General features: G+C 36.5%; 1 protein-coding gene across 2 annotated transcripts in view; it reads left to right on the top strand.

Annotated features, from left to right (window-relative positions):
- Positions 1 to 21203, top strand: part of NEDD4 (NEDD4 E3 ubiquitin protein ligase) — a 54254-nt gene extending 33051 nt beyond the window's left edge. For both annotated transcript variants that reach the window (XM_015872798.2, XM_015872796.3), the window contains 23 exons: positions 858 to 919; positions 1670 to 1772; positions 2267 to 2436; positions 2988 to 3105; positions 3234 to 3401; positions 5125 to 5190; positions 5831 to 5950; positions 6395 to 6601; positions 7605 to 7682; positions 7961 to 8015; positions 8102 to 8160; positions 8953 to 9018; positions 11101 to 11330; positions 11976 to 12097; positions 12192 to 12262; positions 13855 to 13950; positions 15033 to 15106; positions 15245 to 15305; positions 15863 to 15922; positions 16011 to 16118; positions 16564 to 16660; positions 19244 to 19316; positions 19392 to 21203. In XM_015872798.2, the coding sequence (XP_015728284.2) occupies positions 858 to 919; positions 1670 to 1772; positions 2267 to 2436; positions 2988 to 3105; positions 3234 to 3401; positions 5125 to 5190; positions 5831 to 5950; positions 6395 to 6601; positions 7605 to 7682; positions 7961 to 8015; positions 8102 to 8160; positions 8953 to 9018; positions 11101 to 11330; positions 11976 to 12097; positions 12192 to 12262; positions 13855 to 13950; positions 15033 to 15106; positions 15245 to 15305; positions 15863 to 15922; positions 16011 to 16118; positions 16564 to 16660; positions 19244 to 19316; positions 19392 to 19494 (2367 nt within the window). In that variant the 3' untranslated portion in view covers positions 19495 to 21203. The remainder of the gene's footprint in view (positions 1 to 857; positions 920 to 1669; positions 1773 to 2266; positions 2437 to 2987; positions 3106 to 3233; positions 3402 to 5124; positions 5191 to 5830; positions 5951 to 6394; positions 6602 to 7604; positions 7683 to 7960; positions 8016 to 8101; positions 8161 to 8952; positions 9019 to 11100; positions 11331 to 11975; positions 12098 to 12191; positions 12263 to 13854; positions 13951 to 15032; positions 15107 to 15244; positions 15306 to 15862; positions 15923 to 16010; positions 16119 to 16563; positions 16661 to 19243; positions 19317 to 19391) is intronic.
- The last annotated feature ends 2920 nt before the right edge of the window (positions 21204 to 24123 follow it).

Raw genomic sequence — 24123 nt, 5'->3', positions numbered from 1 at the left:
CTTCTACAAACAAGTGCAGTTTTTTTTCTCCTGTGCAGTAATTTTGGAAATGGTTAGGATATATTAACAACTGCTTAGAGTTAGATCCCAGAATTCACAAACAGCTGAGAAAGCAAAATTCATTTTGACTTGAAAAAGGGATTTCCAAATGTTCCTAAACTCACGGTACTATAAGAAATGTACTGTTTTTGTAGAAACTGCAGAACAGCAGCTGGATGGTAAATATTTGTTAGCAGAAAAAATAAGTATATTATTAGTATATTTTTTTCTGTAGTGGTCCTTCACATATATTTCTGTACCTGTGCCCAGGATATATATTTATAAAATCACATCTCTTTAATTTCTGTGCTTCTTTCTGTTGAGCAAATTCACTTTCATGAATCAGAAGAAATGTTCTGAAGAGTGAATTCCTCTGTGGTTTTGTAAAGATTTTCATTTCTGCCAAATCCTAAAGCTTTTCATATCAGTTCTGCATAAGAATATTTGAAAAATACCAAGCAGGGGAAAAAAAAAAATTATGGCAGATATTTTTGAATGCATGAATTGAGAAATGACCGATTTCAGGCTAAACAGTCACTTTTCCCTATGCCTGTGCTTTAGAAGCTGTAATGTGTGTGTATATATATTTTACACACTGAAAAGGTTCATTGTTCTTTTTTTTTTTCCCTTGAACTGGGGAATTAACTTTATTCCTACGATAAAAGTTGGATTTGATTGTCAGAGCTTTAACTGAACATGTAATTCAAGTTCAAGAAGTTACATGGACTTCAAAAAACTGACCTACAATTTCTGATAGTTTTCCTAAGCAATAAATGTTCAATGATAGAAACTTCTTGAAAAAACCTCTCTTATTCCAGACAGAACATCCAAGTATGGAGAGACCATACACCTTTAGGGATTTTGTTCTTCACCCAAGAAGGTTAGTAAATACCACGTAAAAATTCTAACTTTCGTATCCAAACAATTTGATAATATAAATAGTTGTATGTATATAAATATTGTCTGCGTTTTCACATTTTCATCACAGAAACTTGAATTTCAATGGAGCAAAATATTTGCGGTTCTGCTAAAGTCAGCATTTGTTTAAATTCTTCTTCAAATGGAAATTGTTTCCTCCCTTCCTTTAGAAGATGTCTGTTGTTTGCCTGTTTCTCATAAGCTGTTTCATATGACTTTAATTACATAACGAATCTAAAACTGAAAATCTGCTCACATTTAAGAAGTCCTGTTAAGAAAACAAGCAATTATAAAGTACATAACACTCAGTTTTGATTTTAGTGTTACATATTTCATAATTGTTTTTGAAACTTAGATTTTTAACCTGGATCAGCAATGTAGAGCAATGGAGATGAAATTCATAAAATGCATGTCAATGTTTTTTCAGATAATGCTTTCTAGTTATGGGTTATATAGAGCTTTCTCAGCTACGTTGTTAGCAGAAAAAGCAATTTGAAGAATTTTACATCACTTGATTTTAGATTCTTAGCGCTGTGTTGTACGTTTACGACTCTTAATCCTGATACCATTTTAGAACTTGGTTAATTCATACTCTAAGAAGTCGAGTTTCTGTGGAGAGACTTCAAAATAATCCTCCAGCTGGACTTACTTAGCTTTGAATTTTGTAACAACTCCACAAGTGCACTGTAAGAACGCTTTTTCTCCTCTACAGCCATAAATCAAGAGTTAAAGGTCACCTTAGATTAAAGATGACTTACTTGCCTAAAACCAATGGATCTGAAGAAGAAACCACAGAGCAGGCCGAGGAATTGGAGGTGGGAAAATATATATTTTTTTGCTGAGAAACCTAGCAAACATTGGTCTGCAGCTATTAAGGGCAGTAATCATGAAATGAATGTTAGAAATCACTAAAATTATTTTTAGAAACAAGCCAGTTAAATCTGATTGCTTATGTCTTGCTGTACAGCTGAGTCAGTGTAAAACAGTTTTTCTGTCTGAAGGAGTGTATTGTTCTTTTTTCCATAAAAAGGAAAATGTACATTAGACTTCAGTTTTGTTCTTATACTGCACTGCCATATTTCCATTTATCTTTTAGTTATTAATTTTGAAGAAGTTGAGTTTGAGAGTGAAGTGATTCATGCTGAAGTCTGTCCTCTCGTTTCTTAAGAAATACAGCAAAACTGGGAGCCAATCTTAGTGCTTTAAGATATAGTAAGACTGTACCTTAAAAACGTGATGATTTAATAATTTGGGATACTTTTTCACTTTGATAATGCAAGTTAAAAATAGTTAATATTGTGTCTCTTAGCCTGGGTGGATTTTATTGGACCAACCGGATGCTTCTAACCAGCCCCAACAGCAGCAGCAGGAATCTCCTCCACTGCCTTCAGGCTGGGAAGAAAGACAAGACATCCTTGGCAGGACCTATTATGTCAATCATGAATTCAGAAGAACACAGTGGAAAAGACCAACTGCTCAGTATGTCTTTTGGCCTGAAGATTTGAGCCTTGTATTAGTTTTCAAATTTCTCTAGTTGCACTGAAAGCGGGGAGAACTATAAAATCCACGAATTAGATCGGAGACCTTTCCGCATCTGAACATTCAAGCCCATACATGTTGGTCATTGACTAGCGGTCCATTTAACTACAAAACATCCTTCCTATTCTCTGGAAGCTTATGTTCAAATTGAAACTGCTTGTAGTTGTAGATTATTTTTCATCTCTAAGACTGGTTCTTCCTACCCAGCAGTGACTATATATTTACCTTGGTGTTTTGATGTGTTTTTGTTTATTTTTATGGACTACAAATATTGTCCCTTAGCATATGAGTTATAAACATAATAATAGAAATGCTCTCTGGTTATTTAATTTTACTGATGCTTCCTTTTGAAATGAAAAAAGCAGTTCCTATTAATTGTACAGATTGTGACTGCTTCACTTTCTCCATTCAGAGCAACTGTAAGGTGTATTTTTTGCTGTTGAAAGATAAAACATGACTGTAATATAGGTGATGTTTTTCTTTTTCAACAGGGACAATGTAGCTGTAGCAGATATTGGTAACATGCAGTTGGAGGCCCAGCATGCGTTCACTCATCGGCGGCAGATATCAGAAGATACAGAAAATCTAGACAGCAGAGATTCTCCTGAGGTAAAAACCATATGCAAATATTTCTGGAATTCACATAGGCCTTCAGCTCCAGTCAGAAAGGTTAATATAAGTATTCGTAACTTAAAACTACTTATTTTAAAATATTTTTTCTTTGTTTCTTTTTAAAGAGCTGGGAAATTATAACTGAAGATGAGGCAACATTGTATAGCAATGAGAACCCTCAAATACCTCTACCACAGAACAGTTGTGATATACAGACTCATCTTGCAGAAGAGCTGAATACCAGACTTACTACCTCTGGAAGTTCAGCTACTGGCCAGTCAGCAGCCTACACTGTAAGTTATTTTTTCTCATTATTAAAATTGTATTAATAAATACTTTGTATCAACTGTTGTATTTTTAATTTCATCTCAAATGTTGAGAATTTAAGAGTAATTTTACTATACAAGCCCATCTAAGCCAACATTTTGTTATTCCCTGCTTTGCTTATATAGAACAGGAATTTCTGCCTGAGTCTGAGGCTTGTCTTAACTATTTTTCAGACTCTAGATCTACCTTTTATTCCAGCATCATGCTGATCTGAGTAGTTATTTCTAGGGGAATAGTTCCATACTGGTAACTTCTTCTGTTAGGACAAGTTTGAAGATAACTCATTTTTCATTGCAAATACTGGGATGTGGTTTTATGATTTGGGCTGAGTAAACTTGATGACTGCATAGCAAAAAAAGAGGCTTCGCTCATACAGTTCTAAAATCTTGCACCAGTTATGAAATTTGTCTAATTTCCTGCAAGTCTATTCAGCTGACTAACCCAGCAGAAAACTCTGCTTTTTCTCCTCAGCGCTGTTTTCTGCTGTTTTAGCATGTTGAAAGAGCACCCTAAGTTGTCTGAAAAATGCTATACCAGCAAAGGGAAAACAGCACGAGTACACAGCAATGAGTGAGTCTTTTTGGTGGCAGCAAGCAATTAAATAAGCTTAGCTGTCTTGTGAAACCTGACCTTCATAAATGGCCTTGTAAACTGATATGTGTATGACTTGAGAAATCCACTATCCATTGAGGAAAGCCTGCAGAGGTGACCCAGACCATATGATGCATAAGATCTCAGTATTTAAATGAAATTATCAGCTTTCGTGATGCTGAGATTGCCACTCCGAGTGTGACTTCATGGTAAATCGCTTGTGTTTTTGTGAGATTTTACAAAGACATCTTAAGTGTTTCTGGAAATAGTGAAGTGAGAGCCACAACACTTGCATATTCAGCATCCTGTGGATACCAAGAAAGCCATTAGTTCTGTTTGCTTGGTGGGTAGCCAAGGAGGAAACAGACTGTTGTTCTAGCTGGCTGTTACAAATAACTGTCTTGCATCCCTTCACCTCCACCACTCAAACAAACCCAAACAAACAATAAAACAAACAATAAAAAAGCCTGACAAAATCAGTTGTTTTCTCTGAAATATTCTAAGAGGGTGCATGGGGATATGGAGAACTATTAATACTTCAAGTAGTCCTGAAACTTCTGGAGGTGGATGACATACAGTTGCTTAATTGTAACAGTTGAGATATAAAAAGTAGCTCTAGGCAAGCATGGGTGCTTGTGCAAACTGTAGTAATTGAACCACCCCTTTTGAGAGCTGTTATCTCAGTTTTTCATGTCCTATTTAAACTGCCCTCTGAAAACTTCTGTTGGCTCTGATGTGTAGTAGGCTGTAGTCCGCTGAGAAGATAATGAGTCCTATATTGTAAATTCAATTATAATGTAACTGTTTGCAAATAACTGATGTTTTTAATGCCAAATTATCTATTGTTAGGATTTTCAGAGCTTTTTCAAGTCTCTATATTAATTTTCTTTGAAGCTACAGAAGATGCTGTGAACAATGTTACCAGAAGTGCTGAAGCATCAGTTTACAAAATTTTTTTAAATGATCATTTCAAAACAAATGATGTTTTCAGGGTGAAAACTGTAACGGTTTAAATTGTGATAATCACAGTCTACAGTTTGCTGTTGTCCTTAAAACTGCAAAAATAACTGACATGTCATTCTTCTCCACTACTTCAAGAGCCATTCCAGCAGAAGAGGTAGTCTGCAAACATACAGAGTTGAAGAGCAGCCTGCACATCCAGTGGTATGTCATCATCCAACAACATTTGTTCAGAACATTTGTACACAGGAGGCTTGTGTAGCACAGAAGTTGGAGGATGTAGAACATCTTAATTTAGCTATGTATAATGGGCTCCTGGCAGCTCTCCTGATAAAGTTGCAGTTATGAGAGTCTAAGAGGACTGGAGTTCAGTTGTAAAGCTTCCATCTTTCCACTAAGTGTTTTTGGGTTAACATCACTTAATGCATGGATAGAGCTTGCAGAGGGAAATGATTCTCCCATGAAATACTGTTTTTGAAATCATTTACTTTTTAATAAGGGCTATACTGCTGTCCTTATGTTACATTTTCAAGGCGATGCTGCAGAATTATGAGTTCCTATCCAGAATTATGAGGCTAGATCAGCCATCTCTAAAGCGGACATCTAAATTAGTCCTTTTAATCCTTTTGGATGAGAGGCTTGAATTAAAAGTAAATAAATAAAATAATTCTGTCACTTGATGCTTCAGTAAGGATTTAAATACTACTTTTCTAATTTTCCAGTCCATGGAGAATCACGGCTTTTGTTAATTGTTATTGTCTTTAATTTGGCAGAGGAAAGCCTTTACATAGTCAGTTTCATAGTTTTCCTAACTACTTTTTCTTCTGTTGTCATTAATATTTAGTTACTGCCTACTTCATCTGGATTACCGCCAGGCTGGGAAGAAAGACAAGATGAAAAAGGGAGGTCATATTACATAGATCACAATTCCAGAACTACTACTTGGATAAAACCAGTTGTACAGGTACTTTCTGCATTCTAATTACTGTTTTCATTCATATAACCTTTTAAACACCACACATAATAGGAGTTAAGTTTAGAGATCTCTTTGAACAAAAACATGTGAGAGGCATAACCTGATAACAAATCACAAAAATCTGAGGGAGTGCAACTGGAGTTAGTAACAGTAGTATTTATGGCAAGGCACTCTACGATTAATGTATCAGGAAAGCCTTCTGGAATGTGATGGCTGTTGGGGAAGCCTCAAGAACATTTTTCAACTTTGGTAGCCTAATCTGTGATTGTTAGTTATCTTGTTGGTAAACAAAGCTGTCTACTGTTTGTCATTTGCTTTATGAAACTGCTTTCATGAGTTGAGAAATATTAGTACCTTAATATTAAGATAAAATACATTGTTCTACAGTTAATTTTTATTAGTGTTGTTCTTCTTTTTTTCCTTGGTCTGTAGATTGCTATGGAAGCAGGTCAGTTGCCAACTGCACAAAATACTTCTATAGCAAGACAGCCACAAGCAACATCAGGTGATTCGTCACAACAGTCTTCTAATCAGCAGCCTGAAATGGAGCAAGGATTTCTCCCTAAAGGCTGGGAAGTTCGACATGCACCTAATGGGAGACCATTCTTTATTGACCACAATACCAAAACTACAACATGGGTAATGATAACTGCTTTCATGGACTGAAGTTCTAGTTTGTCTCAAGTGAAAGCTTTCCTGCTTTCAGCAAACTTGCATAGATTTCTTTAGCGTCAAGATTTCTTCACTAGCATCTTTATTTAAAAACAAAACAAACAAGGAGAAACCTAACAACTCTCCTACCTCACATGCACAAACAAGAAGGAAAGAATGACTACAAATGTGAATGTGATTTATTGTCAGTAGAGAAGGTATTGTGACACATTTCTTATTCAAGCAAGATAGTCATGTCTGTTACGGAATATATGTGATTTAAAACAACAACAACAACAAAAACAAAAAAACCTGAATAATTTAAAATATCATTCCTGAGTAGAATCTCATGGATTTTATGAACTGTATTATCACTTGAAAGTTTAACTTAGGAGGAAAATACTGTGTTTGCGAATCAGTTTTGCAAGTGTAGAACTGTATGCAGTGTTAACAGAGGTCAGTTCTGTAATCCTGTCTTCCAAAAACAAATCCATTACCTTGAGTCTTTCACATCCTGCAGTGCACAATGCAAATTCCTGGAGCAGGTCAGGTGTAGCTACAGTATGGATGCAAGTGTTCAGCTCTGGTTGTGCTGAGTGACACTGATTATCACCAGCCTGTCCTAGTAGATGGACTTAAGTGTTTAAAGAGTAGGTCATTGTTACTGCTAAATGAAAGGGAAATGTAGAGAATATATGAAAATGATACAAAAAATATATGTACTCACATCTATACATACGTATGTACATATATACGCACATACATAGAAAAGGGAGGGGATTTAAACCTGATTAGAAGATGATGATTGTAAAGTACTGAAATGATGATCCTCAAGGAACTGCCTAGCTGTAGAATATGCAACAGTTACCTTGTTGGTACTAGGCATGCTTTTTACATGGTCACTAACAAAGAGGAAAACAAAATTAAAGCAAAGCAAAACAAAACAAACCCTCAAAACAATTCTTACATGCTGATTGTTTTGTTTTCAAAGGAAGATCCAAGACTGAAAATTCCTGCTCATCTAAGGAGAAAGACTTCCCTAGATCCAGTAGATCTAGGACCGTTACCAGTAAGTAGATAATTTTTACTTGGTTTTCAAGGGATAACAATTTAATTTAAACTGCCACGATCTAAATTTGTACATGGAAAAAAAAAACAACAGTCTGTTGCTTTAAAAAACAAAACAATAAAAAGTTTTTTAAATAACAACAACAACAAACTAAATGTTGAATTCCAGAGTTAAGAGTAGATGGGAGGAGCAGGCAGCAATCCCTACGACTGCTGATCACCTCGTGTTTATGCGAACTGTGTGACTGTAAGTTTTCATTACGTATCTTCTTCTTACAGCCAGGGTGGGAAGAGAGAACACACACAGACGGAAGAATATTCTTCATAAACCACAGTATGTACAATGTAATGTTCTCTCACCACTCATCATGTCGTTACTGTTGTCTAAGTTAAGGGAAATAATTATGAAATACCTTGCAGATACCAAGAAAACACAATGGGAGGATCCTCGACTGCAGAATGTGGCAATAACCGGACCAGTAAGCTTTTCCTTACAGCTTTATGTATTTTTCAAGAGTGTGATTGACAGAATCCAAAAAAGCTCTCATCATTTATCAGGTCTACAAGATGAAACTTTTGATGATATTTGAACGAGGCATACTTATTTCTTGAAAGACTTACTAGATTATCTCTGGAAGTGGTCTTTAAATACCAGAAATAAAAATCAGTTCAGAAAGTAAATGTCTGTAAAGGGAATTAAATTCATTTCTAAGTGAAAAATAATGATCTGGCCTTGATACTTTATCTGAAGTGCAAAATTACCAGGATTAATTGCAAAGACGGTGCGCATTATAATTATAGAATGGGTTTTAGTGTTCAACTGATATCTGTGTTTATTAATAGCCCACATATGTAAACAACCATCTCTGTCCATGGAAAATAGAGGTGTTTGTAGCCAGGTTTCTCATGATAGAGCATGGAAAGACTAAATGCTATGTAGGTCATCAAAGACATTTTGATCACTTTGATCTTGGCCGGTCAGTGATTTTAGTCAGTTGCATCAGTTAATAGTAAAGTGTGGGATAAATTCCGTGGAACTGCTCAGTACAAATGTTTGAACAAAGCAGTGCTTTTTGGGTTCTTTGAGCTGTCTGTATATTCATAAATTGAAAATATTGTTGATACTTAGTTAAAAAAAACAAGTATTCTTGTTTTCTTAGAACTTCTACGTATATGTTTCGCAAATACAGACTAGTTTCTTACATTAATTGTTAGGATACCTAGAATGCTTTTTCAGTTGTTAATTCTGGGTTTTGTTTGTTTTTCCAAAGGCTGTGCCTTACTCCAGGGACTATAAGCGGAAGTATGAGTTCTTCAGAAAGAAACTGAAGAAACAGGTTAGTGATCAGCAGCAACCCAGCACAAGGTTAAGAAACGCATGCTCCTAAACACAGGAAATGTAGGTTACAGGGAAGATAAATTATTTTTCTCTGACCTGCGTAGAGAGTGTAGAAGGACTGTCTGATTGCATTTGAGAAGCAGCAGCTTGGTTAACTTGATTACGATTGCAATTTAATCTAACACTAAGGTTTGAGACTATGAGCTGTGAAACAGTCTAATTGGAAAGCAGAAATTGTTGAAGTTTAAAAACTCCATCTGGAGGTAGGCTGTAAACAGAAAAGATTGCAAATCATTGGCATGGCATGTAATAGCTTTTGGAAATCATAATATGGGAAGAGGAGTTCTCAAAAAAGATTTTCAACTGTTCAGATAGAAATCTGATCAGGCCAGATGACTGCAACAAATTATTACAGCCTTGAAATGTTAAGTTTATAAATCTGATTTGCAAATTGTTGTTTGAACTGGCAGTGACCGTTGTATTTATAATGCTTAGCATCTGGATATCCAAATAAGAAAACATCTGTGGGCAACTGCCATCAAATTTAATGTCATTGGGGATGTTTTATATAATGGTTGACTTTTAGATGACACCTGTATTTCATCTTTTACCTAGCAAATTAATCCCTAGCCTTTCTAAGACCTGTGAACTTTGAGCTGATGTATACCACATCTTGCATAATTACATACGCATCTTATTTTCATAGTCAAGAAGCTTGCTGTTTGTTCTAACGTCTTAATCTGGGAAGTGATAGACTGCTCTTGTATCCACTATAACCAGAGCGATTTAAGAAATGCACAGATTTTAAAGCATACGTTACCATTACCTTTTAAATGTTGATGCCAATGATAATTAGGGTGATGGATTGATTTTAAATCGAGATTGAATTATTACAGACCTTTTTTTAATCATCTAAATTTGGTTTTAGTAATTGATCCTATAATTGCTTGAACGTCTTCTCTGTGAAAGTGATTTGCAACTAAAAATAGTGTGTTTTATTTTAAAATGCTTCTTAGCTTTCTGAAATGATGAAATAGATTGGTGTATTTCAGATGCTATGTAAATTTGATATCTACTGCTGTACATTAGTTTACAGCTCAGGAAATGACAGATAATGCACTCTTCCACCCCAAGTAATTATTTTTTGTTTGCAGCTTAGATCAAGCTGTTGTTGGATGGATATGTTTGACTATATAGAGGCATTACGTTTAAAGACAGATCCCTTTATTTGTCCTTCAGTTGGGTATTTCTGCATTCAAAAATGCATTAGTTCTATGTAGTATATGACTGGTTTTATAAAATCTGAGCTGTATTGAGTTTCATTGCACCATCATAATCTAATCATTATGGGTTGAAATTTCCTGTTCCCATTTACACTGAATTTCTCAATTTTGCCTGCAGTAGTTGCTTAAGTGAACTGGCTGAAAAAAAGTGAAATCAAGAAAATACTTTGTTCTCTTATAGTGATTTTAGTACGTAAGCATTGTTGTATCTCTGAAAGCTCAGCCGCAAGTATGATCTCCTTGAATACTTCCTAATTTAAATACTTTGATATATGATAGGAGGAACCTTGTGATTTGCTTTCATATTTAAAGTCAGTTGATTTTTATTGAAATATTTTAGGAATGATTGTTTATCATCTGTACCACCTGTTACAATTACAGTACTGAATTATATATTGGAAGTGAAATAAGTCAGGGAAAAATATAATACAGTAATCTTATTTGTAAACTCTGAGGTTTTGTGGTGGTGTTTTTTTGTTTCTTTTGTTCAGTCAAGCTTAGAATATATATTCAATATGATGAAATAAAAGCTTCCATGCCTCAGTGTATGTAGAACTGAGCATATGCTATTATTAATAAGAATTTATTTTAACATGATTTTCTTGGGATTCTGCATCAGTAGAACTTAATATCTGAAGCTTTCCATGCTGATGGAGTTTTGTGTAAATAGAACCTCTTGTTAGCCAGTGTTTTTCTATGTTATTTAAGACAAGGATTTGCATGCCACACTTTTGTCTGTTTACAGACACTGATGTTTGTTTCATTAATCTGTTTTCCTCTTCCTTGTCATTTTTTAGAGTGATATTCCAAACAGATTTGAAATGAAAATTCATCGCACAGCAATCCTTGAAGATTCTTACAGAAGAATTATAGCTGTGAAGAGAGCAGATTTCCTTAAAGCAAGACTTTGGATTGAATTTGATGGTGAAAAAGGTTTGGACTATGGAGGAGTGGCCAGGGAATGGTTCTTCCTTCTTTCTAAGGAGATGTTTAATCCTTACTATGGATTGTTCGAATATTCAGCTACGTAAGTATTATAGTTCTAGAAGATTTGAGTACTAGGGAAGGCAGATTCATTGCATCTCTCATATGTACTTTAAAAATGGAATTAGTTTAATTTCTTATTTCTTTTTTTTTTCTCCTCCTTTCTAAACTATATTGGAGGGTTCCATTGATAATAACTGAAATATCCTGTGTATACTGGTATATATATACTGTGCATACTACTTTTGCAGAAGAGTACAGAGAAAAGAAAACCTACCTTTTTGTTTTTTTCAGCAGTAGGCCTTTTCACTGTTGCTTGCATAAACATACATGTTGCAGCCATCTACTACCTTCAGAAAAAGAGGCAGTGTTTAAGAGATAATGTTGAGAAAATAATTCCAACTACTTTAATAGAAGTTAAGCACTTCTATGTGGTGCATCTGTAGCTTATGAAGATAATTTGTGGCATTATTTCTGCTAAGCTAATAGAATCTTCTGTTGAGTATTATTTAATTTTAGATTAGTAATTCACTGATCCAAATTTAACTTTTTTTTTTTTTTTTTTTTTTTTACCTTCATGACAAGTGTTGCTTGATTTAATCAGATCTTTCAGATCTTTGCATGTGGAACTGTTCCAATTAAAAAAAAAATTGTGCTTCTGTTTCTCTCCTGCTCTCCTCCACTTCAGAGATAACTACACTCTGCAGATCAACCCAAACTCTGGACTGTGCAATGAAGATCATCTCTCTTATTTCAAGTTTATAGGTCGAGTAGCTGGAATGGCTGTTTACCATGGCAAACTTTTGGATGGTTGGTATTTACTTAATACAGTACTTGGATTAATATTGTGCATATTTTGAATGTTAAGTTACCTACTGTTCAATGTATTTGTTCTCCTTTAAAGCATTTTTCATTCGTCCTTTCTACAAGATGATGCTCCAAAAGCCAATAACACTTCATGACATGGAGTCTGTGGTATGTAATTTGCTTTATCCTGTATATTAGGATTTCATGTTAAGTTTTTCATATGTGTAATTAATGACACTGTGAAGATTAAAAATGCATAATTCAAGAAATTTTTAGAATACATGTTTTATGAGACTAAGTTGTACAGGAATTAAAACTTTCAATGAAAAAACAGACAGACTCTGGTCTAAATTAGTTGACTAAAAACTTGACTAAACTTGATGATGTTTCTAAATATATTTTAGACAGAAAGCTACTTAGAAATAAATATAAGCATTAGCAGCTTTGGAATCAACATATCAACCTGTTTCTTAAGGTTGTTTGTGTATTTTGATGGTTAAAAAGTAGCATATTACCTGTACTCCCAGAGACTGAAAATTGTTGTTAGTGATAAAGTATAGTATTTCTAGAGAAAAAACATAATCTCTTGTTAAATTTGGTTAGTTTCCCTGATAATGGCTATTATGCAGGGTGGTTCTGGACAGAATGACTTTTGTTCAGTCTCTAATTTATTACTGTTTTTGCTGTCTCTTGAGAATACTTAATGTAATTACTATGTGTTTCTGAGTAACAGGATGGTTTTTGTCTTGTCTTTTTTTAAATACTGTATGTCTTAATTTTCATGTCCTAAATTTCTGAAGTCTTGTCTAATGATAAAGGGAAAATGAAAACAGAAATAAGAGGCTGAGTCTAAAACACATGACTTCAGAACATGCTGTGTTGTCCTATTGCAGTGTTGATATGTGCAATTTCTAGTCCTGAGAATGCTGAGTCTTCAGTTTCAGAAGTCTTAGTAGTTTTGTACAGTTGCAAAGCCTATGTACCCAATACAGATTGTTTGAGACTGTGGAATTCATTGAGCTGTATCAGAGCCATTTTTAGCTGAAAACATGACTATTTTATTTTGTATTTGCTATTCTGAAATTGCAGGTTGTAACCTTCTAAGTTCTGTGTGTCATGCTACTAATGAGCAAACAACTTTGCCTACATTCAAGAATTAATTTTCTTTCCATTTTGGTTTATGCTGACAGTACTTCATGCTTATGATTGTTGGGTGCTTATTTATAGAAAAGTTTAATGATAGTTTCTGTTGTGAAGAGAGACCTTCCTTTTTGTGTATGCCCTCTGCATGCTCATAAAAATACCATTCTATATCTAACCTGCACAGTAGCAGTTTGGTAAAGTAAAAAGGAAGATTTATGTATTCCATTCTTTGTACCCAGTGCTTACAGTAACTGTGCTCTTAAGGAAAACAATAACAAACTAAATATATTTCTCACTGACTCTTGATCTTGAGATACTAATTATTATATTATATAATTGTTATATTATATATATATATATATATATATATATATATATATATATATATATATATATAATAATTATTATATAATACAATAATTATTATAAAATATTATATTATTAATCAAACTCACAGCATTGTCCATGCACTTAAATTTGAGCAGCCTTTTTGTGAATTACTAGCTTATGCATCCTATTTGAAGGGTCTTTGTATGTGGTCATTGTGCTTTAACAAGCTTTACTGTAGCAGTAATTCATTAAACTTCATTCATTAAACTTGTACTTCTCTCTTTTAGGATAGTGAATATTACAATTCTCTGAGATGGATTCTTGAAAATGATCCAGCGGAACTGGACCTCAGATTTATAGTTGATGAAGAACTTTTTGGACAGGTTAGTATGCATATGTGAAGTACAGTAGGCAAAGTGTGAAACAAAACATTTGACCTATGAGAATAGTTGATTTTATCTGTACGGTATTAAGAAAACAAATAAAAAAAAGTCCATCATTCAGTCATGTTGATCTGTTTATTCAACTTCCTTTAGCTGGCACATGCTCATTCAATCCTTTGTTAGTCAGGATGTGATGTGATAAAGGACTTGGAAATGAGCACAGCCTTAGAAACAATATCTTATGCTTTTTTCATAGCACTCACATTGAAATGAGGCTCTTGCTGTAAATGCGGCTAAAACTAAAATATTGATGGTCCCATTACTTGACCAAGAGGAAACTGATTTTGTCTGATTTGCTGGGAAAGATGTGCTCGTAGGGGAAAGGTTGGAATCATAAATTTCTCTCAGAGTTAATAATAGGGTTTTCTGCTTTATTTTTCTTTAAGCTGTTCAAGACAACTATGGAGTAAACCAGTTTGGTGTAGTATAGAAAGTTGTCCAACACAGATCACATAGAAATAACAAAGGTTCTTTCAATTACATGCCAGGAAGATCCAAGTAAGCTAAATAGCCTTTGAGGTCTTGTGTAGCTGATTTGATTCCTCTTAAGAATGTGAAACAGTGCGTCTGTAATAAATAGGAAATCTGACATCTGTCCACTGAGGTTCTGATGGTGTAAATCATTAAGATACTGATACATGTGCAGATTTCACATATTTACAGGAGGTCATTGCTGAAACTGTTCCATAAGTATTTTTCCTTGATACATGAAAATCAGAGTTGCTCACTGAACATGTACTTAGTGAAGCCAGTACTACTGAAAACTCGTATGCAAATTTAAGTCATTTATTGTAGCCAAATAATACAAAATTGAGATTGATATGCTAAAAATCTCTAAAAAATTGGATTAAAACAAAGGTTGATTCTATTACGCCTGAAACTTGTACCGTTTCTCATAATTTTCAAATTCTACTTTCTTGAAGATTTAGCTGAATTACATAATATTTTACAATTTACAAATACAACAATTAATAATTGTTGTACGTATCTGATGTAAGACCTGTTCTTTGTACCTCATCTAGACTCATCAGCATGAATTGAAAAGTGGTGGATCAGAAATAGTTGTCACCAACAAGAACAAGAGAGACTACATTCAGTAAGTAGTGGTCCCTGTGTAAGTTGTCTCCGTGGGTAGCCACTCTAAGAATCAAGCCTATGTTGGCTGTATTAACAGAAGAAATCTGCTACTGTGTATAGATTGTTTTTCATTTAAATATTCACTTTTTTCCCACAGTCTTGTAATTCAGTGGAGATTTGTGAGCAGAGTGCAGAAACAAATGGCAGCCTTTAAAGAGGTATAATTTTAAATACAAAAGATTCGTAGAATTTGTTGCATCCAATCTTAAGACAGGCTTTTTAGAATGTGACATCCTAAAGACCTGTTGTAGTATTGTTACAAGTATAAGAAAGGCAGTGGCACTTTGTAATGTCAGCTTTGAATTTTCTCTGTCTCAAATTGTTTTAGTAAATTTTTACTGAGGTGGTAAATTCATTTTGGAAAATTTGCATATTTCTCAATCCTGGCTGACAGCTGTAGCTGTAATGCAAATTACCGACTGAATTCTGCATAAATGAAAATGGAATCAGACTAAAAGAATTAAATGAAACTAGCTAGTTCATCCTTATTTGTGTATGTGATATTACTTACACAGTGATCAGAGTTGGTAATTCGGTACAGCATGGTAAAGAAACATGGAATAAGTCAGAATTGAAGGAATTAATCAGTGAATAGCTGAATCTCAAGGAGCTGTATTTGATATATCGCTTAGGCTCTGTTTTCTATGGGTATCATTGTTTGTAAATGAAAAAGCATAAATAATATTGTTTTGATTTTTAAAACTTCTGTTTTTAGGGCTTTTTTGAACTAATACCTCAGGATCTGATTAAGATTTTTGATGAAAATGAGCTGGAGGTAAGCATATTGTAGAAAAGAAAACAAATTACAATGAAACTTCCTATTACAGACTTAAACTTTGCTTGTTTTTTTTTCATGCATATAGTTACTGATGTGTGGACTGGGGGATGTGGATGTAGCTGATTGGAAACTACATACGAAGTACAAAAATGGCTACAATGTCAATCATCAAGTCATACAGTGGTTTTGGAAGGTATTACCAGATTTTTATTTTCACTTAAAAAAGCCTGTTCAAAAGATGCTCCATTTCAGCTATGCCAGTTCAGCATGTAGTTGATTCATCAGTAATTGGGTAAATAATTGTATGTTGAAAATCCTGAGAAAGACGATAAGCAAACTGAATGAGATGCATGGTAAGAGTGTAACAGACTGCTGGTAACTTGCCTATAAAAAACAACAACAACAAAAACAAACCTGTTTGGGTTTAAATATTATTGTGTAGCTTCTGTGGCATAGTTAAACTGAAAAGGTTAAAATCTTCCATCTAATAAAATAGTGGAATTTGGCTGCTAGTTGATAGCATCAGGGAACTTCAAAGACAGTAGGGGTGGAAAGTCTGCTGCATAATTCTACTAGCTTAAAACCTTAATTAAAAACCTTTCAGCTAAGTCCTTAATTGTAATTATTATCATACACAGGCAGTCTTAATGATGGACTCTGAAAAGAGAATAAGATTACTGCAGTTTGTTACTGGCACATCGCGTGTACCTATGAATGGGTTTGCTGAGCTTTATGGTGAGTGCATAAGACTGTATTCACAATTAACTGAGAAAACGATATTTTAATGATATTTGACTTTAAACATGTTTTTTGGTGTTTTTTTTTTCTATTTCTGTTTTAAAATAAGTTCTGAAGAGCTTCAAAGATCTCTGTTTAACACCTTGGTGAACTTGAAGAAAATTCTGTTGTATAAGATAATGTTACAAAGACATGCTTGTATCAGTAGTTAACTTCAGATTCTCATGAGTTCTGTAACTGCCTTCATCTGCCCCCAAGCCACACCTACACAGATAGAATTGTTTGTAAGGATATCCACTCTGAAGTGGACCACTGAAATGATGTGAGTTAAACATGAGCCAAGAGAGAAGTAGCGAACCCACAGCAGGGAGACTGAAGCAAGCAGATGGCAGTGGGAGGCAGGCTGCAGTGCTAAAATGAGATGTCCCTTTGTGGAAAGTCTGTGGGCAAGCAGATAGGACGGCCCATGAAGGGTAGGGATGCTTGTGAGAAATCTGTTTTCAGCTGCCATCAGCTATTGAGTTTTCTGCTAGACTGCTTCATTAAGGCTGAACTGCAAGTGCAAGTGACTGAACAGTCTAACTTGTATATTTAAATTAACATTTCCTTCTTTGTAAACAACACAGTGATTTGTGTATAAAACAATAGGATTATCAACAAATACCAACCACTCTGTGTCCTGGTTTTCCCCTCTCTTCATTTTCATTGTGAATACTTGCTTCATTATTTTTTTCCATTCCATCACTGAAGGGGTTGTGAGTACCAAGGAGAAAAATGATGTGTGCAGCATTGCTGAGCCAGGTGTCTGCTCTCACACCTGATCCATGGGCACTGCTTTGGAGCTGCAGCACTTGGAACTTGATAGGAATTCTGTTGCCTCTGGAAGTGTTTTTAGACAAATAAATAAAATCCTGTAAGGAAGGGAAGAATCTGTTGAATCTCTTAACCCCTTTCTGCTCAGGGATTTATATCCTTGGGCAGCCTTCTGGACAAGTTACAGTTTTGACATTTCCGTTCAGTGAGCACAGTGCTTTGGTTCTTCCTTTTACAGTCGTTTCTTCTTCTCTGTGGCCAGCGTGCCATCCTCGCTAAATCCCAGTAATGGTCCGAGTCACACTCGTACCTGCTTGTATTTGAAGGACTGTCGGTGCTTTCCATGCCCCACGCCTGGGTTGCTTTCGTTCTTGGGGCTCGCTTCCTAGCGGCACATCTCCCTCTTGTGGCCACGCCGGGAATTTCTGTTCATTAAAAAGAATGCGGTGTGAATCGAGCAACGCTTGAGAGCAGATGCACAAAACAGCTGAGATTTCTTCTGTTTCTTGTCTTCCCCCAGCCTTGCTTTGTAAGCCTCTAGTTCAGTAGTTGAGTGGCTAAAATACAGGCTTATTCACACCTGGCTGTGAAAAGAGAGTGTTTTATTTTCATGTCACGTGGCAGAAAGCATTCTCAATTGTAGAGCTACTTCTCTGCTTCATCCTTCTTCCTGGCATTCTTTCTAGTCGCCTTCTCTAAGCTTGGGAGGTTCCTATTAGTATTGATGGTCTCCTTGTAGAAGTGAGAGGACACCCACCATCGTAGGTCATCTCTTGTTCTCTGACAAAATAGTGATTCTTTTTGACATGCAGACAAATGCTTTCCACAGCTTAAGGAAATGGTTACTGTATGGGAAATTGGTAATCACAGCCTGAAGCTCTGATTAATCAGCTGAGGCAAGTGTTGGGTAATTTACACAGGTGAGGGTAATTTAGCTGTGCTCTCGGAAGGGGTGGAGCTTCACTCCACCTCCTCTAGACCTCATTTAAGGGCTGACCAACACTAAGGCAGCATCTCTTGGAGATTGCTTCTCGGTGGAGATTGCCTCAGTGGTTCCCAGCAGATTGAAGGCTTCCATACATGTGAGTTTTTCCTGCAAATATCCTTTTGGATATTTAGTACCATCTTTTCATTATCGTCACTGTGCAGTTACAAAAGGCCTTTCCCATCCACGTGGGACGAGTTGATTAGATTTAAAAACCTTTCAGATGTCTCATACTGTAAAACAGTTGTTGAAGACTCAGGTGTAGCTGGAGCTGCAGTTGCTAACCAACAGTTCTCTCAGGTGTGTGTGTTCATTACATGAGGTCTCTAGAGCTGCACACAAGGTTGCTGTATTTCAGAAAGTTTTCAGTTACTCTGCTCTGCTGTTGCCCAGGAAAAGGGACACGTTGACTAATTTCTGATAGGTCCACGTTGCCACATGGCACATTGTGAAAAGTATGTCTAAATTTTTACACAGAAAACACGCAGCATAAAACTGTCTTCCACATGAAGTGTTCAAGGCCATTTGCTATGCATGCATGTTTAGGTCTGAAACTTCTGACTCTAAGGTGTGTAAAAGCCTTTTGAAATTAAGATGTACCAAGAAATACTTGACGTAAATCCAAATTATTGACAATTATTGTGTTTACTGTATTTAATTCATGCAAAAGGCTCCTTCTAAAGTCAGAATCTGATGACAAAAGAACAATGTATTTCATAATTTGAAATGATAGTGAAAAGAATCATGTGATCAGGTGAAAACTGAAGTACTCTTCCCTACAGGTTCAAATGGACCACAGTTGTTTACAGTTGAACAGTGGGGCACCCCTGAAAAACTGCCGAGAGCTCATACCTGGTGAGTATTTAGTTTAGGTAAACTGTGTCCTTGAGTTAATGAAGAAATACTTACGAATTTTCATCTGTTTTTCAGCTTTAATCGCTTGGATTTGCCTCCGTATGATTCATTTGAAGATTTATGGGATAAACTTCTTCTAGCGATTGAAAATACTCAGGGCTTTGATGGGGTTGATTAAGCCACAGACATAAATTGTAACGGTCCAGTGCTGCAACTTCATTTCAAGGGTTTACAGATTTGAATTTTCCAGGGACTACCATTTTACTTAGTCACACGAGTATTCAATCTTCATAGTATCACTTGTAAAATAAGTATTAAAAATTCACTAACTTTTGAAAACGTATTTTGCCATTTCCACAGTTTTGTATACTTTGATAATTACTACAATATACACGTTGGATGGGCCAGTGCCAAGTAAGTCAACAGCTAAAATGTTTTTAAGCAGTTGCTTCTTCTTACAGTATTTGACAGACTGTCCTGCAGTAAACTACTGAAGTAAAACTGTGAAGAAATCTTTGCAGAGGATGTACATTTGAATTGCTGCTTTGAGAGAAACGACTGAAATTGTTAGCGAGTTAAAAGTATGTACTTCATGTAATGCAATATCATCTGTGCTGCTTCAGGCTATTTGCTACAGACCTGCCCAAAGCACCTTATAATTCAGCATATTAGGTAAAACGTTGCAGAGCATTTGTTGGTGTTACCAGCTCTCAGTTTGCAGAACGTTGACTTGCTTACAGGTTTTTTATTTTATAGTTTCTGTTTCTAACTTGCTTTTGTTAAGACAGTGTAACGACACCAGGACTTTTTATAAGACACAAGCAGCAGCATTCTGAATAGTACTGAGAAATGATATCCTTTTTTTTATTTTGGTCAGAATTTGTATACTGTTGTTGGTTTATTGAGTGTTCACTTTTTTTGATAAATTTGTAGTTCAACAATGGATAATGTTTTCAATTCAGCCTTTTTGCAACAAGTTAATCTTAAAGCGACATTTGTATGAGTATCACGGAGTATTGGTTACTGGTAGTTAGAGGCCTTTATTATCCATTCTTGCAGTATTGCACTACATAACAATAAAGAACATGTTTACAGGGTTTTCTGGGCCAAGTTCAGCAGTCTGATGTGTGCAGACTTCTCAGAAGTGTGCAGGAGTTTTGCACATGTAACCAGGGGCAGAATTTGGTTCTTTAATATGTTTACAGGTTATGCTAATTTCTATAGCTGCATTTTTATATTTTTTCCTCCACTGTTAGTCTAGAAACCAAATTTGTTAATACAATATAACCAAAGTCATAACCAACAATGTGCAATTTATTGTAGATTGACCTGTCATATAAATACTAGTTTGATTTCTTTTGTAAATGTGGGTATTATTTTGCATTAATATTAACGCTTTTTTGTTTGTTTGTTTTTGAGCAAGTGCTGGTTAAAATGATTGGTCAGCTTGATGGTAAAAAGACAAAAAGATTGATTGATATACCCAGCCTGCTGTAATTTGAACTTTTTGTTACCAATATGATCAGAGGAAACAACAGCATCTGGCTTTGGCTAGCAAGTTTCTGTTTAGTCAGTCTTCAGAAATATGCAAGAAGGTATTGTAGCACATCTCTCTATGAAGATATGTAAATTATGTAACTTGTAATGGGTCTTAAGGGATATTTACAATCCCAGTTTGTTTTATTCTTTGACTAGGTTGCTAGGGCTGAGAATACAACATGTAAATAAAGGTAATTTATACAGATTTCCCAAATCTATATGCAGTTTTGTAAAACACGAATGATATACCAGTAAATCTGTATAGATTTGAATGTAGCAGTATTTGTTGCATACTTTAAAGTATAAAATAAGGATCCTGAAAGCAGTAAATAAAAGTTTATTCTGATACGTTGTGACTCAGTTATTTGAAGTGCAAGTTGGTAATCTTGAAATATTAAGAACCTGTTGCATTTTTAGTGCTGTTAAGTACAGTGTGAGCAATAGTTCCACCACAATACGTTACTGAATATATGTGTAGCTGTTTAACTGCAGAAATACTGTTTGCCAGACATGCTGCCTTTAAAAAATGTTTTCATAAAAGGGCAATTGTGGTTAACTGCGAACCTTCATTGTATTGTCAGCCCAGAAATGCTACACAGCAGAGAGGCAAGGCCCCACAGAAACTCCAGCTGACTGTCAAGTTCAGTTCGACCTGTGGGAGCACCCTTCTTAGCTGATCACAGGCGTACAGCTGACAGACATCAGTTGGTGAGTGCAGCAGGGGAAAGAAAAGAGCCCTGAAATTCTGCTCCCAGGCAGCATGAGCTGTCTAGCAGTGGTGGGGATGTACTGCAGGGCTTGGCCCCCAGTGCCAGCTCTGGGAAACACCCTGGTGTGTGGGACAGGGCTTGTGGGGATGGATGCTGCTGCTAGCAAGTGTCTGGTGCCTCTTCCAGGAGCTGAGGGCTCATTAGCCTTACCTGCAGGTGCTGTGCTATGAGCATAGCACTGTGTTGTCCAGTTCAGGAGCCAGTGGACAAGGGAGCAGACTTAGAGCATCAGGGAAAATGAACAGCAGTAAATAACCAGGGTTTTTGTGGAGACCTTGTGGAGATCAGAGCACAGACTGATTGTAAGAAGGGGAAGCTGAGGATCATAGATGGGCAGCTGCTGAATGGAGATTCCCAGTGTGTACAGAGCTTGTGGCCACAGGCAGCAAAAGAAAGAAGGCGGCTTCTTCATAACCTTAGGTATGAAATTTCAGAGTTCTCTTGATTCTGTTGGAAACAAAGAAAGGATCAGCGTACATTAGGAGAGGGCTCAGAGCCAGTTTAAAGCCAGAGCTTTAAGCTAGATTTGTTGAGGGATGGCAATAACAGACCACCATTGAGTGTGACAACATGGGTCATTGGTGCCAAGTACTGGGGCAAGCTGACAGGAGGTGGCCCTTATGGAAGCCACCAAAGGCTGAGGAGGGTCCGTCTCCGGTACCTGAACACGAATTCAGAGCCAGGAAAAGACCAGGAGGAGTGAAAACTCTGTGTGCAGACACAAAATACAATGAAGGTGTGATGGGATGGTACATGCAACTGCTTTGGATGCAGGGAGCCCTTTGGAAGGGGGTCAGCAGGCTGATACAGAGCCTTGTGATGTGGGATATGAGGCACCACAACAGGTAAGTTTCCTGCTGCGGAGTTGAATTAGGTTACTCACTTGTCACAAAGAAGTGGGTAGAGTTGTCTTGAAGCATCTCAAGGAACTCCAAGGTTGCAAACCATGGTTGTTATAGGAGACTTTAAGTTCTCTGACCAATGCCAGAAAGCCACCACGAGGGATCTTGGAGGTTTCAGAAGGGAATGAGAAACAACTGAACTGGTACCGGATTGGTACGGGGTTGGTGCGCTGGATCTGCTGCATGTCCCTTCTTATGTTTTCCCTCCTCCTCCTTGTTCCCAGAAATACACTCAGACTGGGAGGAAGGGGTTAACTCCAAAGATACCGCTGAGGTGGTTTAGGGATGTATTTCAGTAGAAACACTGTTACCAGTGTGGTTGTGTGGGCCAGCTGCTCATCCTTCTACAGATCACACTTGATAAAAGCATGGGGAAGCAGTTCATCTTTGTAACAATTTCATTCCTTTTGACACCCAGCAGTGCCAGGTGAGAGTACAGCATAAAAAAATTCCCAGGTAGGTAAGAGATAAACGTACTGATCAGTAGAAAGCGTAGATTTGAACAAGATGCCAACTGTAGAGTGGAGGCTGGACCAGAAAGCAAGGGAAAGGATGGCCATAACGCAAAGTTTCACTTTGTTTTAAACACTGAACTGAAAACTAATAGATGTTTTCTCTGCTGCTCCAAGGCTGAGAGCTGTAAGCAGAAGAGTTCTTTACCATTGATCATGGCCTTGGCAAGCAATTATTGATTCAAACTGATTTTAATAGAACCTGAAAAATACAAGATTCTGACCTGCATGTTACCTCCGCTGTATTGATGAGGCTGTAGCCCCTGGCTGGTGCCTTCCTCAGCAGTTGTTATCTCATCTGTTTGACTTTGGTTCTCAGCAATGCAAAGAGCCCGAGGATTTGCTGGGTTACTGTAGGGCCTGGAACTCTGCGCCCTATGAGCTGAAGGTGCTGAGAAATGCAAGTGGTGCTGCATGGGGTCACGAGATGGCGCCTGCTGCTTCCAGGCTGCGCAGGCATGCAGTGTGCAACATGACTCCTGTCATTACCTCCCTTTGGGTAGTTTCAATCAGGTAAAGTGTGTTTGAGCTGGATCTAATGCAAAGTCTGCTCAGAGCACGGTGAGCGAGGCTTTCTTAGAAAGTCAGTGTGTGTCAATAATTTCAGTATTTTGGTCCTTCTCTAAGATTGTCTTTTTCTATAATTTCCCATTTACCCTCGGGACTGTCACGTGTAAATGCTCTGTGGTGTTGTGTTACAGAAATTAGACCTTTGCTATGAATAAGAAACTTCCAACAGCCATTTAAAATTTGGAGAGGGACCTGTGACTTTTTTTCCCCTTCAAAATTAACTTCTCTCAGCTGCCAGTTTTTCGGGCAGGGTTTTAGTTGTCTTGAATCATTCCTTCTTCATAAAATAGTATAGCTGATTCCTCAGCATTCTTCCTGCATTGTGAGGCACAGCTGTAGGTTATTAGGGGGTTAAACAGTAATTTCTTCTAACTGCAACTGAGGCTTCACTAGTGCTGCTTGAAGGAGACATGACATAAAGGATCTTTAATGCTATTAGTAAGTCACGCCTGTAACATAGTAAACTTTTTCTAGAGACAGGATAGAGTATAGTAATTTTCCCTCCTTATCCTTT

The sequence above is a fragment of the Coturnix japonica genome, chromosome 14, assembly GCF_054131305.1.
Source record: "Coturnix japonica strain WE chromosome 14, WE-NBRP24, whole genome shotgun sequence".
NCBI lineage: Eukaryota > Metazoa > Chordata > Aves > Galliformes > Phasianidae > Coturnix > Coturnix japonica.
The sequence above is the reverse complement of the archived record's forward strand: the minus strand, read 5'-3'. Positions and strand labels throughout refer to the sequence as shown.